Below are 20478 nucleotides of genomic sequence, written 5' to 3' on the forward strand. Positions count from 1 at the left end.
CAGCACAGAGGCCCTCATCATGGCCGCCCAGGAACAGGCCCTAAACACCAGAGCAATTGAGGCCCAGATCTACCACACCAGACAAGACCCAAGGTGTAGGTTGTGCAAGGAGGCCCCTGAGACAGTCCAACACATAACAGCAGGGTGCAAGATACTGGCAGGGAAAGAATACATGGAACGACACAACCAAGTGGCAGGCATAGTGTACAGAAACATCTGTGCAGAATATGGACTGGAACCCCCAAGATCAAAGTGGGAAACACCCCCGAAGGTAGTGGAGAATGACCGAGCTAAGATCCTGTGGGACTTCCAGATCCAGACAGACAAAATGGTGAGGGCGAACCAACCAGACATAGTCGTGGTGGATAAACAACAGAGGAAAGCCGTTGTGGTGGATGTGGCAATACCAAGTGACTGCAACATCAGGAAAAAGGAGCATGAGAAACTAGAGAAATACCAGGGCCTAAGGGAGGAACTGGAGAGGGCCTGGAAGGTGAAGACCACAGTGGTGCCTGTGGTCATCGGGACCCTCGGGGCAGTCACCCCCAAACTGGAACAGTGGCTACAACAGATCCCAGGAACAACATCAGACATCTCAGTCCAGAAATGTGCAGTCCTAGGCACAGCCAAGATACTGCGCAGAACCCTCAAGCTCCCAGGCCTCTGGTAGAGGACCCGAGCTAAGAGGAAGAAGAATCACCACCCGCGGTGGGTGAGAAGGGAATTTTTTTTTATATAACACTTTATTTGATGGGTTGTGAATAAGACAGTTATGACACTGTCATAAACACCGGTCATGAACATCAGTAAGTCTTCATGAATATTCATGACTGTTGTCATAAAGTGTCTTGGCAACTTTAAAAATTCATGTTATTAAAGCTAAAGTTTGATCAGTAATACTTTTATAACAGATTTAAGTCAGATCATGATTTCTTGGTTAGTGTCAAGTTGTCATAATGAAGACATTTTGAATAATGTCAACTTTGTATTAAAAGTGTCATGATTTACCGAATGACACTTTATGACAACAGTCATAAATATTCATGAAGACTTAATGTCTTAATGACAGGTGTTATGTCATGTTTATGACAGTGTCATGACAGTCTTATTCACAACTCGTCAAATAAAGTGTTACCGGGTATTCTATCAGATGTATTATTCTATCAGATCAATACCCGTGTGATAGACACGGGTATTGATCACGTGTCTATCACAATATTGTTATTGATTTATTGAAATTGAGAAGACCTGCTTTCTTCCATAACATCAGGGGAAAAAAAGAAAGAAATCAGCAAAGACATCAGGAAGAGAGTTCAAGAACTTCATAAGTACAATTGTCCGAAAGCACCACTTTGTGAACAGCTATATGTAAATGAAAAATAAGAACAATTAGAAAATGTCCTGCCATCATACTGCTTCAGAAAGAGGAGGAGTCTTCCAAAGAGGACGGTGTTTTGGTCCAACATGTGCATAGCAACATCTGTTGCTAAGCTAAAGACTTATAAGATGCTGGTTGATTGTGGTAGAGAGCATGAATAACCACAGCAATGGTGGTTGTAGACCAAATTTACCAGGAGGACCAGATGAGGTCATTGTTCTGTCATGGAATAACAGAATGAAACAAAACAAAACCCATGGCAATATTTCATCGTTAAGTGAGCCAAAGAGCCACTTGTGGCGTTGGAGCTGCAGGTTGCAGGTCCCTGCTGATGAAAACTGTGATCCTATCACAATGTACTGAAGCTAAAGGTGCAACACTTTAACTTTTAATTTAATGTTAAAGTAAACCTGTGAAGGTAAAACATGAAACTGGTCCAAAAGAGAAATTAGTTCAATTTTCTGTCCATACCACCCATGATACGCAGTGAAACAAGTTCATTAACATCAGGGGTTAAAAGGCTACTTGGAGGTGAATTAATCCAAAATAAAAAGAAAACATTATTTATAAAAAAACAAAACAAAAAAACCCATTAAATTAGACCAAAAAAATTAAAATACGGATCCCGATTTCCAGATATACTCAAGGACAAATATCTGTCCGTCAACATAAAATCAACAACAACAACAAAATTATTTTGCTCTGATGAAAGTAAAATTGAAATATTTGGCCATAATAACTAGGAAAAAACAGGGAAGCCTGCAAACCTGTTATAGGCTGGCAGCATCATGCTGTGTGAACGCATTGCTGCAGGAGGGACTGGTGCACTTTGCAAAATAAATGACATCATGGGTATAGAACATTATATGGACATTATTGAAGCAACTTCACCACATACAAATGGTTCTTCCACATCCAGAAATGCATTTTGGATGTTTTTAATTTGAAGGAAGAAAGAGAAAAAAATCACAATTCTGGCATTCAATAAATAGAAATAATTCTGGTAATTCTATCTGCCCTAAAACTGAGATTTTAACTAAATACGAGCTAATATACAATATATTTTTCATATTACAAAGTAACTAGAAATGTAAGAATGCAAAAAACTCAACTCATTGATTTATAAATTGAAACCAAACCATTGAGTTTTGTATGATTTTGAATTGTGCCAGCATGCGTTCATATGGTTAACATAGACACACTTATGATATCTTAGCCTTATATCAAAATTAAACACTGAAGTTCTTCAGACCTGGCAGGCAAGTGGTTGATTATAATCTGACTTTTCTATGACCGCTCACATAACATAAAGGCTGCTGCATGATGTGAACCTCTTTGGGATACATCAAAGCAGAAATAAAACCTTATCTACTTCGTACTTCAACATCAAACTCAACTTAAGAGCACAAGCTCAGAAATAGATCCTTTCAATCAGAGGATCCAACTTAGAGTCACATTAGCCAGAAATCTAATAGTGAATGAATGTTCCTTCAAAAGAGCCGCTGCAGAAGGAAAGGTTGAACCAGAAATGAACCAAAAATGAAGTTAAGTGAATTATTTTAATGGCAGTTTAGCTATAGCTACAGTTTGGAAGGATGTTAGAAACAGTTAGAAAGACCAAACTGCTCAGATGTATAAGTTGGGAGAGAGGTACAAATTTTTTACAGATGACAAACACACCATTGTTCCTTGAGGACAGTCATCAATAATTCTAAAATAATTACAAAAAACTGATGGATGAACTGAAAGTGCTGAATAGACAAAGCTGAAACTGATCGATAAGGCGGAAAAAAGGCTGGGAGCTACAAGATGTAGTGATGTTTCATTTGTGATGACAATCTATTTTATTCTCTATAAATCTGGACCACAATTAGGACTAAAATATAAAATAATTTTCTTTCAAAGAAAGTATCAATCTAAAAACCTTATGGGAGAATTTTATTTGATCTGATAAAAGATCTTTTGGAGCTGTAGTCCCACAGCTGTGGGGCTGTGGACAGGAAATCCAAACTCTCATAAATTTGGAGCGTTTTTGGATGCAGAGTAGGAACATATCACCAAGTCAAGATGTAGCATGCTGACAGATGGCTAACAAAGAATTAAATAAGAAAGTAATTAAATAAGAAAGGTACAAAAACAGTGTGGATACTTATGTAATCAAATTATTGTCATTTTTATTTTTGGAATATAGATTTAAACCAATTAGATTTCATTCTTATTTGTTAGAAAAGTGATTTGTTCATATTTCTTATGTCACAAATAATTTGAACAAGCCTAAACAAACAATGATCTAAGGGTAAATATTCATATTTTTAAAACTAAACCAAACTTATTAGAGTTTATTTATTAGCAATGAATACATTTATGTCTGATTTAAATAAGTATAAATTTATTGCACTCCGAAATACAGCATATTTATTTTCAATCTAGAATTTCAACTTTTCTTCTAACATCTTGCTTTTCTGTTTTTCCGATATAGAATTTCTGCATTTTTTAATGTTTGGTTTAAGATAAAGATCAAAACAATGTGAAATAAATAAAACATGTAGTCTATGAAAATCCAAGGAATAATTACTCATAAGAAAAGTTTAGGAGAAATGGCAAGAAAGCAACTGAATCCCCAGTAGTGAATAAACCAGCAAACTACAAAAACACAGATATGAATAAACATGAGATCATATTATTGACCACTGGAGACATAAGAGCCGCAGGCTGATAAATATCCAGTCTTTCTTCTAGTGTGTAATAATAGAGTTAAGGAAACCGAAACAATTAAATTAATATATAATAGCTGAGTCAAATAGCTGTAACATTAATTATGAATTTCAATTTAAAAACATATACCTTCTTCTCCAAACTGAACTTCAGTGAACTGCATGTTTACTCAAGTTATGACATTGCTGATGCAACCACAGTAAGCCTCAGTCATAGGAAAATATTTTTTTCAACATAAGAACATCACAGCTCTAATTTGCATTTAATCCAACTGAAAAAATGCAGAATTTGATGCATTAAATAAAGAAGAAGGCTGTAATAAAAAAAAAGGACCCTTGTGTGTGTCTCCGTTTCATTGGCTCAACGTGTGCATCACTGAGTGCTCACAGAGCAATAAATTAAAAGGCCTCCATTGTGATTTAGAAACCTGTATTTTACAATTTGTACTAGAGCGCAGGAGGCAGCCCCGGGTGCAGCGAACTGGATTTGGTTATTAATAACCCAGGGCGATGTTCAGCATGCGCATAAAGTATTCACACACATTACGATGCACTTTTAAAAATCACAGGTACCCACAGCTAAAGAGCTTTCCCGATGCAAAACACATGAAACATAAGTGCTGCAAGGAACCTGATGATCAAGAAAAGATGCAAGATCACATGGACAGGATACATGTTGGAGGAAATAAATGGTTTAATAACAATAGTTCTGCCATTTTAAAAACTGTCAGCATCACTTCCATGGAGAGAACCATCAACCAGTTTCGCCCAAAGTGAGTCTGGCGTAGAAGATTTAAAGACATTTTAGAGTGCGGTTAGCGGGTTAAAAACCAGAAGGAAGGAAACAAATCACGATAAGACGTTGACCTCAATTCTCCCTTCATTAACTGAGCGAGAGAGCAAATAAAAGGTAGAGAGGAGGAAGTCTGCGTGAACCAACGGACAGGAAAAAGGGGAGGATGGAGATATGCTGGCGGAGGAGACTTTTCCAGGATTTCTGCTTTTTATGTTAAGAAGGGAGACAGATATTGCATTTTTTTCTTTCTTTTAATGGGATCATGGTGAGTGACAGTTTGGCCAGATGAAAAGAGAGTGGCAGCTTTGCACTACAGGATTGCTGAAGCAGAGTTGAATGAATGTGGGGTAAACTGCATTAGATTAATGAAGAGTGAGCCTGCCAGGGAATAAATAAACAGAGGCTGAAGGGATGCAGAATCCAGAGAAAGATATTAAAGACAGAAATTGTATTAGCAGAATTGTAATGAATGTTGGAGAGCAAAAAAAAAATAAAAGTAATGGAGCCAATGAGAGATGAAAAGAGATGCATACTTTCCTGCAGAAGCGACATTGGCAGCATGCAAAATCCTGCTGCAGCCTGCTGACACAGGAATGCACTGACTAGTTGTGTGGACGTGGACGGACTGAGATTACCACCAAAATCCCCCTTTTCTCTCCTTCATTCATTATGCATGAATCTGTTGCATATTAGGGACCAGAGAGTAGGATTTGTCTGGCTGCAAACTGGCCATCGCACCCACAAAATTATTCACAGCTGAGAGGAATAACCCACATTTACTTCATTTCACTGAACAAGACCAATTGTGACAAGCTGACTGGGCAAAGTCTCTCTTCTTTATTTATGCTAAAGCCCCATGTGGGTCTCTGTGAGAGGGTTGCACAAGAACCTGAAGTCTCTAAGGTGCACAAACATGAATAAGCCCTTCAACCTCATTATAGCACTGTTGGCTGAGAGGTTAAAACATGTTCAGCAGCCAAATAGCTTTATTTATCCCATCTCATATCAAAAGAGGATTAGAACAGGCACTGTCATCTTTGCGTATGTTTGTATCAAATGTTTTTGTCCCTCTGTCTGAAAATCAAGATTGCTTTTTAAAAATATGCATGTGTACCCCAGAGTTTGGTAGTGACTAGTTACATTTGCTTGAGTAACATTTTGGAAAAAGAGCATTTTTACTACGCTGCACTTTTTCATTTTACTTGAGTAAATTTGGTATGATGTATCACTATCTGAGTAAAATTTCTGAGTAAAATTTTTTAGCCATTGAAAGTAACGTGACTGGAAAAAGAACAAGCTTGATTCATCCAAGTATTCACCAGACAAAGACAAACACCTACAGTTTGTTTTGTTGTAAACATTTCATAAATCTTATCTGAATGAAATCCATTTGGAAAAAAAAAAACGTTCATTTTGACAGATTTTCTTATTTTGTATTTCTTATTTCTATAAATTATTTTGATTTTGGTCTTTACAATACCAACATTTCCACATAACTTTAGATTTTGGTCTGTCTGATGATGTAATTTGTAATTATTAAGCAATGTTTTTGATCTGTTACTCGAAGTATTCGAAACATAATTTGAACCATAATTAATGGATCAACATACATAATGTGTATTCATATTTTTGATGATGGCACTCAACAAAATGTAATGTTTTTTCTCAAACTAGTGACTTTATGTTGTTTTTGGAACTATCTCTTTTTATGTTTCTATGATGTTAAGCACTTTGAACTGTGTTGTTGCTGAAATGTGCAATACAAATTAACTTGACAGATTAATTGATTGTTTGATACTCTTACTTGGTGAAATGTTTGGGTGCTCTACTCAGCTCTGGCGCATCACGTCTTGCATGAAAGGGAAAACAACTTTGGTGCTTGAAAGACTGGTAAGATGCCAGTTTTCTGGACCAACATTTTCCAGTTTTCTGGCATCTTACAAGCTTTTTCCTTTTCAAGTTCCAAAAATTGGAAGTATATTTAGCACAAATAACTTATTGTACCATGTCTGGCATTTTGTGTGGAAGTGTGGGGTAGTAATATTCTAAACATATCTGCAAAAAGATAAAGTACATTTTTTATTTAAGAAAAAGTGAGATTTACCGGTAATTGAAAAATTAGATTCAGAAAGGTGATGAAGAAAAATGCATTTCAATTAAAGGTGTTAGTTCATTCAACAACCTTTGGAATGAGATAAAACAATCAAAATCTTCTTCTGTATTTAGAAGAAATTTGAAAATCATTATGATATAGCACTATGGCACTGATTAAACTGGTGTTTTTTTGTGTATTTGTAAATATGTTTGTAATAGTCTGAATTGAATAGCAAATTTCCCTGCATGTGAATTCAGGGCAGATATTATAAGTTTATGCTACTCTCTGCTCCTTTTCATTCATTATTTCTTTTAGTTGTTACATGAACTATTTCTATTTACTATTGAGTGAATTAAATTAAAAATAAAATGAAGATATCTAAAAAAAACCAAACAGTGAGTAATAAATCTGATAAATATATAACCCTTTGAGTTAGCTGCATTTTCAAGATTGAATAGGATATGATCTGTTTTTACTACCAAACAGCTGAAGCATGTTTCCAGCCGAAGAAACATTTCTTAAGCCGCAGAGCAAACAGAGCAGCTATCAGGGCAGCAGAGAGCTGAGTAAATGCTGATGTCACGGGGTCTTCATGCTAGAAGTGGCTGCACCAGTAAGGAGGGGGATATGAAGGAGCAGCACTGGGGGAATGGGGTCACAGCTTTGAAAACAAATATGTTGTGGAGATATTTCACACAGTGGTGGAAAACAAATAGTGTTTTAGGCCTGGTTTGATCTGTGACCATGCTGCTACATATCATTCCCTACCAGCTAGCATTTTGAGTCACTTTCAGAGCTCCATTTCTGAGAAAAGGGAAAAATGGAGAAAGTAACTGGCTATAAAATTTCAGTCGTATAACTCGCCATCCTTTTGTCCTTTCAGTGAAAGCGCAGTGCTGGCCACGTTTATTGGCACCCCTAGTAGTCATGTCTTAAGAGAATTATAAAACAGATTCCTTTTTTTTTTACTACAGAAGCATAATTTCACACTGAAAATGGAGAAACCTTTAATTCAAGTGGGGAAAAAAATGTCATTACAGAAATCTAGAATGGTGCTGCTCATGGCGGCATGATGGAGTAGTTTGTTATACAAGTCCTGATTTGTCCTTTTTGAAGACTTTTTTTTCATAATATTTTGGTTAAGGTGTTGCTTTGTTTGGACAATTATTCCCTCTGGTTTTGGGTGCGGTGCAGCTGGAAGGATTTTTAGTCTTATGACACGTAACTATGGCAACCATGTTTTTTTTTTTTGTTGGTCACAATCATGAGCAGCTTATCAGCATCTCAAAAGCACAAATAATATCTGTATTATGATCAGAGGATTCTAGTTCATCCATCTCTTCCAACGATTCCCAATTCCAGCGTCTCTTTTTCCAGTTTTCTAACCATACAACCAGAGATTTAAAGAGAAGCAGCAAAAGCAAATGAGATGGATTGGCAGTGCAGATGGTGAATTAATCTGTTAGCATGTCATGACAGTAATATAGCAACATTCTTCAGTCCGAGGAATCTGTAGATTTGTTGCAAGACTGACTGCTCTGGAAATACTTCCTTTGCACAACACCACCATCCAGGGGAACTCTTTGAAGGCACTTGGAAGATATGGGGAAAACATTTTATTTCCCTTCGAGATAAATAAAGTATTTTAAAACTGAACTGGACTAAAATAAGAAACATTGGTTTACTTTTTAATAAAAAAAATGGTACTGGAATTAAAAGTAAATAGTCATTTGTAAACTAATTTTTGTGAGTTGGAAAGAACAGAGTCATCTATAACCTTTCACAAAGACCTTTGACCTTTGTTGCAGTTTGACAACAGTGAGCATTAGATGTTTTTTGTTTTAATCTCCATTTGCATGCTGCTTACTACGTGTGGTGGCAGTGTAAGGATGTGTCCTCATCTGCAGCTTTGTGTGTCTTTTGTAGTGAAGTGAAGAGATTCTGCAGTTTTACGAAGCAAGCAATTAATCAACTTACAATTAATTGTCATTTTTTATTAGATTAAAAGGAGTTACATTTGATTAAATTAATAAAATCTGCTTAAACCTTCTTTTAGTGTTGCATTTTGGTCACCATCCAGAAGAGGGTGGTACTGATCTTCCCTTAAGTGGTACCAGTGGAAACAAGAATAAAGATGGCGGGACCATACTAGAATGGGAAAGAGAAACGGTCAAGGCAGAGTCCAGTGTGAGATGCAAGATACGTTTTAAGTTGATCAGTTTCCACCTCAGTTGCGCTCAATCAACCGAGGTGCTGCATGATGGAGCAGCGACAGCAGATTATGGAAAAGTAAGTTTTTTTATGTTATGGAAAGATGGTCGGCCATGCTGAGCGGCCATCTGATCAATCAATAAATCAATAAGATCAGCCAGCTTTAGATTAACTCATTAATGAATAACTTTCATCCCTATTTGTTACATAAGTGTTGTTACGTCCTCACTTGGTTAGAAAGTGACATTTTTCTTTAACAACGCCGTATTCAGCATCCGCCTGTTACAATGGATGAAAAAACATTGATCTGGTTGAGTCCTATAAATATCTGGGAGTTCACCTTGACAACAAGCTGGACTGATCTATTAACACATCTGTGACAAATAAGAAAGAACTGAGCAGACTCTTCCTTCTCAGGAAAACCTTTCAATGTGTGCAGTTGGTTCTTTTGCATTTTGTATCAATTGGTTGTGTCCAGCGCTGCATTCAGTGATGCTGCTTGTTGGAGCGTCCGTGTGTGGGATCAGAAAGTGTATGTCTGTGATGGGTGGTGGAGCGGACTCTGTTGGGGAGCTGGTGGAAAAGAGGAATTGAAACAAGCCATCCTCTGTCGCCACACACACCCTCTGCAGGAGGCTCTGGGCGCTCAGAGAAGCAGTCGCAGTAATAACTACAAGTTTCTGTGTTGGGGAACAAAGAGAAACTGGAGAGGCGCCATAAGGCTGAACAACACCTCCTGCTGACCATGTGCATTTGCAAATATCACAAGTATAATGAATATGTCAGCTATTTTCTTTGGCTATGGTGTTCTACAGTTAGTGTGCTTCCTAAGGGATACCTGATACTGTGAAATATGTTATTTTGTAATAAATGGGAAGGTTTGCATATTTTAAATAAACTACAAAATAAAATAAAAAATTGTTTTTACAGCTCTGTAGTTGTTTTGTATGTACGACGATCTGTCTGTCATTAAACTCACAATGCAGAAAAAACAAAACCAAATAAAAAATTCAAAGAAAAAAAAACAAGACAAACAAATACAGAAGTAGAAAAACAATATTTAAATTCCTGTCAATGGCTAGAACACAAAGTATAGACTGAAAACAGTGTATGCATAAGTTTATTATACTTTCATATTTATGAAAAGAGAAATATTTCTCCTGTGTATTTTTCTAAAGCAAATCTCCACAGAAATCTGAGTCTGTAGACAAACTCAACAGAAAATATGCAATCATAACCTTAATATATTTGTTTAGCAAACAACTTTATTCATCTTTTCAATTTAAAGAGTAAAAAACCTGTTTTTACTCCCCACAGCTTTTTGTTGACGAACCTTTTTCTCTTGTTTGAGAAAAGGGTTTGAGTTTGTTTCTTTTATTTTGAACCACGTCTCTGTACTGCACATCTTGGAAAGAGTTTACTTTAGCTTTACATAGTCAGTGTCTTCATTTCTCTTTCTTTCTTTGTTATGTTTAAAAATGGTGTTATAATCGCCCAGTTCTATGTTACCTCGCCCCACAGGTGGAGATGGAGATGAAGTGCAATTCTCATGTCTTCTAAAATGTACGATGACCTTCATAATTTTAAGTGTGAAAAGGAAGTTTTGTTTTAATATTTCACAGTCTGTTGTTCCCTCTATGAAATGTTTTTGTGTGAAATCGCATCGTAGTGGAAAAAGGAATTGACTGGAAGAATGTGCAAGCAGATGTGTGGTTGTGTGCACCGCTGTTTTGAAGTTTCACAGCCAGCTTAGACAATGCTATGGTAGTAACAGATTGTTTAGAAGCAACACCTTATCACATGTGTTTGCACCAGAAAATCTGCATCATTTTTCCCTCTTAGAACCCCAATAGAGGTTATATAAGAACCTTGAAGAATAAGGAGGTCATAACAATTATTTTCCTGCTTTATAAATCATCATGTACCCTCTGGAAAAAGTCAGAAACAAGCAACTGGCCAAACAAAAAAGGGGTACCTGAAATGAAAAACAAAGATTGAACAGAGTTATGACCCCAACTCGTAAATGTTTGGAGCTGCTGCTCCACTGACAACAAACTGATCAACCCTGCCAGAGACACCTGGGCTGTGAAGAAATGTCACAACCCAAAGACACAAGCGCGCTCAACGATGAAAGAATGGATTGGAGGCAGATACATCATGGATAAAATTCACAGCTGCACAGGATCTTATGACCTTGTGCAGCACAGATTCATATATCCCTTATGTTTCAAGGAAAATAAGAAGTATTTCAACTGTTCAGTGGAAAATTTTTATTTTGCACCTCTAAGCTGCTTAGCGTTTTTGAGAAGTAGAAGAGCATGTGTAAAAAAAAGTTGCAAAAAGCCTTCTGTTTGGCACAAAAACGATAAATGGATTATGCTGGATTGAGTTTAAGGTAGAGTCTGCAGGGAAGAGAATTTCATATTTTTGAAGTTGGAAAAAGAAATGAGCTCAAACAGCTTTGATATCTTCTTTAATCATCTCTGCTCAAAACGACACAACTACATAGAGCTTAAAGGTTTGTGAAGGATTTAGGTATGAACTAAAACATCAGTAGATTTTCAAAAAATTGTAGACAAGGGGAAAAAAATCTAATTTTACTATAATTTACTAAACCTTTCACTTATTTGTATCTAAGAAGTATTTTTTTCATCATACATTTGGTCTACTTGTATTTTAAAAGGGACATAAACTATTTCTGATTTCTATTCAGTTAACAGAAAAAGGTGATGTGCAACCTGTGCGCCTCTAAACAGGGTTTCTTAGCTGCAGTGAGGGTAAAAATGGCTTTTTGGGCTATTAAAAGTTGTGTACTGTGCTGTACTGAGTAACTGACTCTAAAACTTCACTCACCTTAGTGACTCACAAAGAATCAAGTCAGTAAAAAGAACAAATTTCCCATCAACTACTTCAAATCTGACATGATTGCAGGTGAAAGAGCAGCTCATACAAAGAAATCCACCTGCATTTCTCAGCTGTGGTCACAGATTTAATATCAGTAAATGTTGGCAATCTAGGAATAAAACCAATATTATTATTAGATATTGACATTGGTCTGTTTTTCTTTTTCAAATCAATGCATCCCTACTTAATACCATCATTTTGAAAAAGACAACTTCTCATTTTTGATGAATATGTAGGAAACTGCTGTCATTTTATTTCCATTTTTAGATTAGATGTTTGCAAAAACAAGATGGATGCATTATTTAGTATATTAAAAATAAGCACAGTTACAAAGTACTGACAGGAAAACATATTTACAAACGTTATTGGTTTTTTATTTTATCATCTCAGCCAAAGTTATAGAGTGATTGTGGAAGAGCAGCAGGTTGCAGACCCTGTACTATAATGTAAGTGTATTTAATGTCATCCATAAGTCATAAAAGAAAACAAATAACTGTTTTTCTCTTATCTCAGATTTTGTTTTACACTTTCTTTACACACTGTAGCTTGCAAGCAGTAATTCATACTGTTTGTGGTGAGTGATTAATAACCGTACCTCCACAATAAAAAAACAGAACAAGCTAAAAATTTATTACCACAGTGACGAGATGAATAAATTTCTACTCAGAGTACAGGAGCGGACAGCAAAGAGCAGGAAACAGACGGGTTCTACCCCCTGCAGAGAGCGCACTGTTGCTGAGAGAAAACCATTAACTCATCCTCAGCCAGTCGTCTCATTCTTATTGGAGCTGAACCGAGCTGAATCGTTACCTCACCGATCCGCCCCTGCTGGAGCTCAACCAAGTTGATCAGTCCCTGCTAGAGCTGCGCTTTGATTAGTTGGTTTCATGAATGGATTCAGGTTCGAGTTAGGATTCGAGTTAGTATGTAGCAGAGGCGAGTAGTGAACGAGTTAATGTAGACGACGAATCGTGTCTCATGAGTCAGTAAAATGACTTAAGACTGGCTCAGACTGTGAGACATTCCCTAATTGTGAGGTACTCCCACAGCTAAGAAATTTGTCACAAGAAATGTATGAAATAAGCTTGACTATGAAACCTCAAGTGTCCTCAGAAATTGTGCATAAAGTCCGTGTGGCTCACAGAATACACAGATTACTTAGAACATGTGGAACAGCGTTGTTCAACTTCCTGTGTGTAGACTGATGTAAACAACATTTTTTGAGTTTAAAAAATTTGCACAGATATATAGCCTACATATCTGTCTTAGATTTAGTTAGAAACTTATGCAAAAGTGCTTTAACCAAAACTTCAGATGAAGACAAAGACTCATAGTGTTCTAATCACAGTAATTTTCTTGACAAAATGAACATCCAAATATGATATTTCCCTTTGTTTGATTCTTGTGATGGTTGTGTAAAAATAGGATGCTTTAGATACTGCTGCAACAAAGGGTCATGCTTTACAGGTCATGCTGCACCATCATGTCATGCTTGAAAAGGTGTGAGCTTTCTGCAGAAGCTCCAGAAACAAACAAAAGCATTCAGATTATTAAACACTAAAAGTAACAAACCCTCCAGTGACGGGAAACCTGGAATGATACTGATTCCATTTAGAGGAGTAAATGAATATTTACTACTTTTGAAATTGGACTGTAATGAAAGCTATAATCACTTTTTTCATTATCTGCATTTGCATTGACCATGTACTTGCATAATTTAACATTGTGAGAATAAATTAACTTCATGGAAACGCAGCAATTTCGAAACACACTCATTTTCAAGAAAAGTTCTGGCATTAGGCTGAGGGTTTTTTTTTTTTACTGTGTCAAAATTGGCTTATTTTGCAAAACTGCAATGGAAACACTTTTTTTCCGAGTCAAACGATCAACAATTGGATGTTGCCACTGGCACAAACCACGAGAAAGAAGACAGCAGGAAGTAGTAGGAGGTTTATGGTGCAGCATGCTTTCTAACGACTTATCACCTGAACAAACTTATTCACGTATGATTTTAACTGTTTCTTATTGAATGGAAACAACGCAAATACGTAATTATGTTTTTCCTACATTAATGGAATACTAACAAAGCTTTGCACTCATTTGTAATGGAAACACAGCTTTTGTTAGGCTATGCAGACATATTCTAGCATGTTTTCAGCGTTCTGTGATCTCTTCCGGGACGTACCCGTTGTTCTTGACAGGAAACAAAGGTCTGAAATCCTGGAGCCACTCCGAAGCCCAGCTGGTCTATGAACGGCGGCTCGTCCTGGGTGTGGATCTGAACCTTGATCCCAGCTTCAAATGATGTCTCATCTGTTGATGGTAAAAGGTCAGGACGGTTACAACAGGGATGATGATTTGTATGCACACACGAGCCTACACCATCATTACTAACCAGAAGGTGCTACAGTGTTGCAGTGTTGAAATATATTTGAGCAAGGGAAGTAAAACCAGAGTGGAAACTGAAAAGTCTTAGCTGAAGAAGCTATTATTGCCTATTCATCAAAATCTAAATCACTCCATACATCATCATCATTTCTCATGAATTACAAACACTTTGGTATTTTTGAGGATTAAAAAGCTTGAATAAGGAGCGAAAGGATAAAGTGAATGGATTTTCCAAACAAATTAGACGATGACAATGTCTGCCTCTCTGTAGTCTTGCTCACTGCAGAGGAAATGAAAGTGTATGTATAAATTATTAAATAAATGATGATGAGGATAAAACAAAATCAATACAGCTGAGAGGTTCCTTCCCCACAGCACTCCGCTGTATAGATTTTAAATCAAAGAGATGGGCCTCTTTAGACTTGAGGGAAGCCCCTCAATGATATATGGACTTACAGCAACACCTCTGCAAGCATATTTCTTTAACAACAACACTGACCTAAAATGCTAATTATGCAGCAAGCGATTCAGCTCTTTCGAGAGCCAGCTTGGTGATAATGTCCAGTGTCTGCTTCCTGCCAACCCACGCCCTCCCTTCCCCTTCTTGGTTGTCACTCGGCATCATCTTCTAAGCGGAAAGGCTTTCTCACTATTTTCAATTAGGGAGCTAAAAATTGTGGCAGGAGTTCGGCAAGAAAGCTTCGACATTGTGTGACCGATTTGAACTGCTGCATATTGGTCCAGTGAGATTGAATACCGAGCCGTTTTGTTCTGCTGCCAAGGAAAATGCTTCAAAGGTGGCAGATAGATATACAAAAACAGAAAGCATCCCGATCTTCTGCTTTAAAATCCACATGCCATGCTTCAGTCATGGCCATCCGCTGAGGGTTTCACAGAAAAACAATCACTTGTTTTGTGAATTCCTAGTATTCACAGACATTCTTGTTAAGGATGTCAATGTCCAAGAAAATCTGAAAAAAAAAAAGAATCCCAACCTTGTTAGGAGTTTAAAAATGTCTAAAAATGTCTCAAACAAAAATGTAAACTTTTAGACATATATTTCACTCTGGTATGTTTTGTTGTCATTTTAACTTGCAAGTGTGACTTTATTACCATTTCACAACCAAAAAAGGAAAGTTAAAGCTCAAGTTTAAATTAATTTTAATCAAAAATAATTGCAGACATGATATACAACATTTAGTACTGAGAAGAGCTTAACTGAGATAATAAGATGAATCCTTAAACTTACTTAAGGATTCAGCAAAACAAACAAACAAAAATCAGTGATTACCTTTAAGCTTAGCCAGTTTAAGTTGGCTGTCTCTCCCAGACTTCACTAAATCTGATTTGAGATTATGTAAACTGTCATATTTAATGAATTATAATATGCATTCACAAGTTTGCTTGTCAGATTAAAAGTACCTTTTGAAAATAACCTGTACGGAGGTATTAAACTTTTCATTTTCATGTAGCCAACATTAATGTAATAAATATTGGATTGATGTAATATTTTAATTTTAAATGTCATGTTTTCATTAAATTATCATAACTATCAGAAATAAATACTTTCAAACATTCATCTGTGTGTAATTATTCTTTATAATGTGACAAAATTACTGAAATAAATGGTAATATTAAGTAATATTCTCACCTATACAAAATAGTTTTTATTTTTCTGCTTACATATTTAATTTTTTTCAGAAGAGCAACATGGAATCAAATTATAATTTCTTGTTTGTCTGCATGAACACGACAGAAATGGATTCTGATTTATCTGTATTGTTATAGAGGAGAATAATGTCAGAAAAAACGAAAACTTTGCTTTAAGATTAGAGGCTGAACATTAAGGAACAATCATGTAAAAAGCAATTTATTCTGAAACCAAACTTTAACCAAGTGGATCAGGATTCATCACACTTCTTGGGGTTGAACTTCTTTAATTCCATTCGACTCTATTGTTGGTGCTTGTTCTTTTTTGTCTCAATTAGCTTTGAGAGCAGGCAGCACACAGAAGAAGCTCCATTATGATGCCATCAGGTGCTGATAATAGACTGATTATTTCTTTAAATCCTTTTGATTGCATTTGAGGGAACACACAGTTCCCAAACAGAAAATGTGCCTTGCGTTGTATTATTTATCTGTACTGTGAAGCTCTGTTCATGTCGAGTACAATCACAAAAGTTCAGCTAATAAGACACAAAAAAAGTGTTTGGGAAGTTTCAAATAATGGAAAAAAGCGAACAGAAGTTATTTTTACCATTAAGAAATCTCCTGTAGCAACACTGCATAAAGTTTTGTAAATGTCGGCAAAGAAATCGGAGCTGACAATTTTCTCCATCAAATCCCAAAGGAGCTCTGCGTGATTTAGGTCATGACTCTGGAGGGTTATCCTAAGACTTTTACATTCTCCTAAGAAATATATTTTTATTTGAGCAGCTGATCTTGTTGGGTAAACCACCCATGTGGTTTAACGATCCTTTAGCTTTCTCTTCTTTATGCCGTCTAATCTGGACTGCAAACCTTCTCCTGAACGTCTTCTCATTAGATCAGATCACATTTTCTGTGTTTGTTGTAAGGATGGAGAATTGTGTTTCTGCTGATCTGGTGGCAGTATTTTTTTTATTTATTTTTTTGTTGCACACATCAACCTTTGGTTTGCAAAGGACATGGTCATTTAAATATGCAGAATCAGAAAGAGTCTCTCTTTTAATGTTTTATTGCTGCTGTTAAGAAACAACTTCCTGAAATCGTGGTAGATGATTCATTTCTAGGAATACTAACATTTTAAAGCAGAAGGTTACGATGCTATTTAAAGCATCACCAGCATTTTTTTTTTTATTACTGAAAGGGGTCAAAGCATAATGAGTATGATTCTAGTTTGGAGACAAAGACCTGGCTGGGATGTTTCTTTAATGACTAGACTTTAGAAAAGCTGTTTTTACCTTCAAATATTAATATTTTATCAATATTTTTATTGTTAAATTTTTTTAGCAATATAAAAATTATATTTAGAAAGAAAGATAATAAATTAGTCAAAGATTTTTCTTCAGTATATTCAAGAAATATTTAACCTTTTACTTGAGTGGTTGGAAAATTAAATCATTTTAAGAAATTGCAATAAAATACACAATAAAGTTATCATTGTAAGAGGCAAAATTGAGACAAGCAGAGTCTAAAAATCAAAGCAAGGGTAACTTTATATTAGAGTGCAGTTTTCCCCTCTGCCATTTAGTTTTTTAGGTTGATAGTTCTTCAATAAACATGTGACCTCAAACCCCTTTTACTGATCAATTTGTCATTAACATTGATCCAGTGAGATCACTGGAGGGGGTTTGTTTTCAGAAAACGCAGAACCAGAGAGGCGTGTTTATATCTCAGAAGTTCTGATATTTAAGTGTTATTGTTGTAAGTCTTTTTTGTACCAATGCTGTCAATCTATTACAAAAAATAATCAGACTAACCACACTCGTGCTGTTATTGATCACATTTAATAACTATGCTTAACTTTCTAAGCTTAAAATGTGAATATTGTCTGCACATTTAGCTTTTCAGGTGTAATGGAAAAAAATAAGGGACATTCAGGTAAAATAACAGTTAAACAAAAATACGTAGATGTGTATAAAATGTGTATTTGGAGCATTTCCTCTACAGTATAAAATATTTGGTTGATCTTTGGGTCTCAACCCTCATGCAGACTGTTTCAGTATTGAATTCAGTCCTTTTAAAGAAGAAAATTATACCATCTGTAATAGATTCAGCCGATTAGATTCTCTTTGTTACAGACATGCTCTGACTCCGTCTCCTAGTAGAGGAAATTTGAAACTTAAGGGGATGCTGTGATTGGCTGAGTTTGGTGGTGTGAGCAGGAAATGGACTGTTCTAAAAAATGACAAGAGCAACTGTTTGTCATTGTTGGAATATGGAGACACGAGTCGCCTCTGCAAACATGGAACCAGGGAAATCATAATAGTAGCAGCAATAAGAGACACAAAGACATATCTATTTGCATTTTCATCTTTATCTGACTTCTCTGAGCGGCTTTATGAAATTTGCCTCAGAGATCATGGTCCATGTGGCGACATCCCAATGTGGATTGGAGTATAAAGGTGGAGGGTCGACTTCGACCTTCCACTGAATGTCGACAGCGTTCAGCTGATCAGAACAGACTCATTCAGACAGCAGCAAAGTTGTTTTTGTAGCCTTTTCCCACATGAGATTATGGTTTCATTAGCTTCATCCAATGCTTCAAATTAAATCAGGGGTGGCATTTTGTTCTCTGACGATATTCAGTGGCAGTTCTTGCATGCGGGTGAGCCTCTCTTCCTGTGACCAGCATGCACATTCAAATTACTGGTTTACTGAGAAGCACATTAGAGGACACTTCACTGCGTTTCTAAGTTAGTCGAGAATCAATTGTTTTTGCTGTCAGGAGTCTAAATCACAACAGTTAGAACAATTCAGTACAGTTCAAATTGTCCCAATGTTACACAGATATCCCAAATTTTCATTTTAATTTCAAAAAGAGAGGTTTCAGAAATCTCAAATTATGCTTGAGATTTATGAGATATTATGATAAACCCACTTGCACCATGAAATCATGCAAATAAAATTACAAAACTGAATTTGCTTAATGGAAACATGCTTATTTTGAACAATTTTACACTAGAATAATGTGTTTTTTTGTTTATTTTGCAGCTATCAAAATAGATACAAAACTTCCACGGCAGTTTTGTATTTCGCAAAACTGCCATGGGAACACTTTTTTGATCACGATAGTCACATGATCAACAGCTGGTTGCTGCTACTGGCAGAAATGACGAAGAAGACAACAGGAAGTAGTTGGAGGATTTTCAACTGGCTCTCACAGCACCACACTCTTCATTAAAGTTTGTCTCATTCCAACGTTGTTCTTCTGTAAAATGGCTGACTACCATTTCTCCAAAACTCTGCACATGTATGAGGAGTTTGTCGCTGCTACGTCTGAATCAGACGCCGACCTTTCCTGCGATGGCTGAATTATTAATGTATCTCATGTAACTGTTTACATCCGTCACTGCCATAACTTTAATATTTTATTGAGAGAACAAGTTTATTCACATGCGACTTTGATTTATTTTATTATTTGATGGTGAAACTGTATTTTTTCAACATTAGCAGCGCCGTTTGCAATGGAAACGGAGCTATTGACAGTAAGCAATAGAAAACTTATTCTGGACAAAACTAACTCTTTTGTTTTCCATGAGCTCTCGTACCATCCCCTGATAAAATGTTGCTCTACTAAGTAAGCCATATTACACATTATATATTGTCAGTAAGCCTCTAACCATATAAATATATTGCCTTAAAATTGCATTTTTTGTCTTGTTCTGTCAGTTTTGAACTTGCAGCCCTCCTGCCTAATGAGTGGGTAATGTCTAGGTGGCTACAAACGTTTCTTACAGTCAGGAGTTTTTCTGTTGCATCAGTGTTTGAGTGGGTGAATAAGTTGCAGCTACTGTAAAGTTATTTATTCACTAGAGTAGAAGATTATTTCATAAACAGCCTATTTTGGGGATTTTTTGCCACTGAGGAAGCATTGCATCATTGAGCACTCGCCTGGTAAGCTTTATGTTATGCAGATTGTTAAGTAGCAACACAGTTAAAAAAAATTTAAAGTCAATTAATAATTGATGAATTGCTTTGACATGTTGAAATGTTATTTTTGTATAACACAGAGCATTAATCTACTGCTTAAGCTGTTTTATTTATCAATACTTAGCTTCAGACAACCCAGATCTGAAGTAGTGGGAAAAAAGCATATTAAATGTTTTATTTATAACTATGAAGTTCTCTGGATCTCAGCATTTTATTTTTCAAAACTCAATGAGACTTTTTGAGGTGAAGCGTTGCATACTGAAAAATCTTTGACAAGGTTTGCATCCTGTATCACTGAGACTGCTTATGTGGCTTTAGTCGGCCGTTTCCAACAACCCCAAAAATATTTGTCTTCAGA

The 20478-nt window shown here is 36.2% G+C and overlaps 1 protein-coding gene across 4 annotated transcripts in view; it reads right to left on the minus strand.

The window, feature by feature from the left end:
• Positions 1-20478, minus strand: part of asic1b (acid-sensing (proton-gated) ion channel 1b) — a 189829-nt gene that overhangs the window by 14423 nt on the left and 154928 nt on the right. For all 4 annotated transcript variants that reach the window (XM_044121670.1, XM_044121671.1, XM_044121668.1 and 1 more), the window contains one exon: positions 14284-14411. In XM_044121670.1, the coding sequence (XP_043977605.1) occupies positions 14284-14411 (128 nt within the window). The remainder of the gene's footprint in view (positions 1-14283; positions 14412-20478) is intronic.

Source organism: Gambusia affinis, linkage group LG07, assembly GCF_019740435.1.
Source record: "Gambusia affinis linkage group LG07, SWU_Gaff_1.0, whole genome shotgun sequence".
Taxonomy (NCBI): Eukaryota; Metazoa; Chordata; class Actinopteri; order Cyprinodontiformes; family Poeciliidae; genus Gambusia; species Gambusia affinis.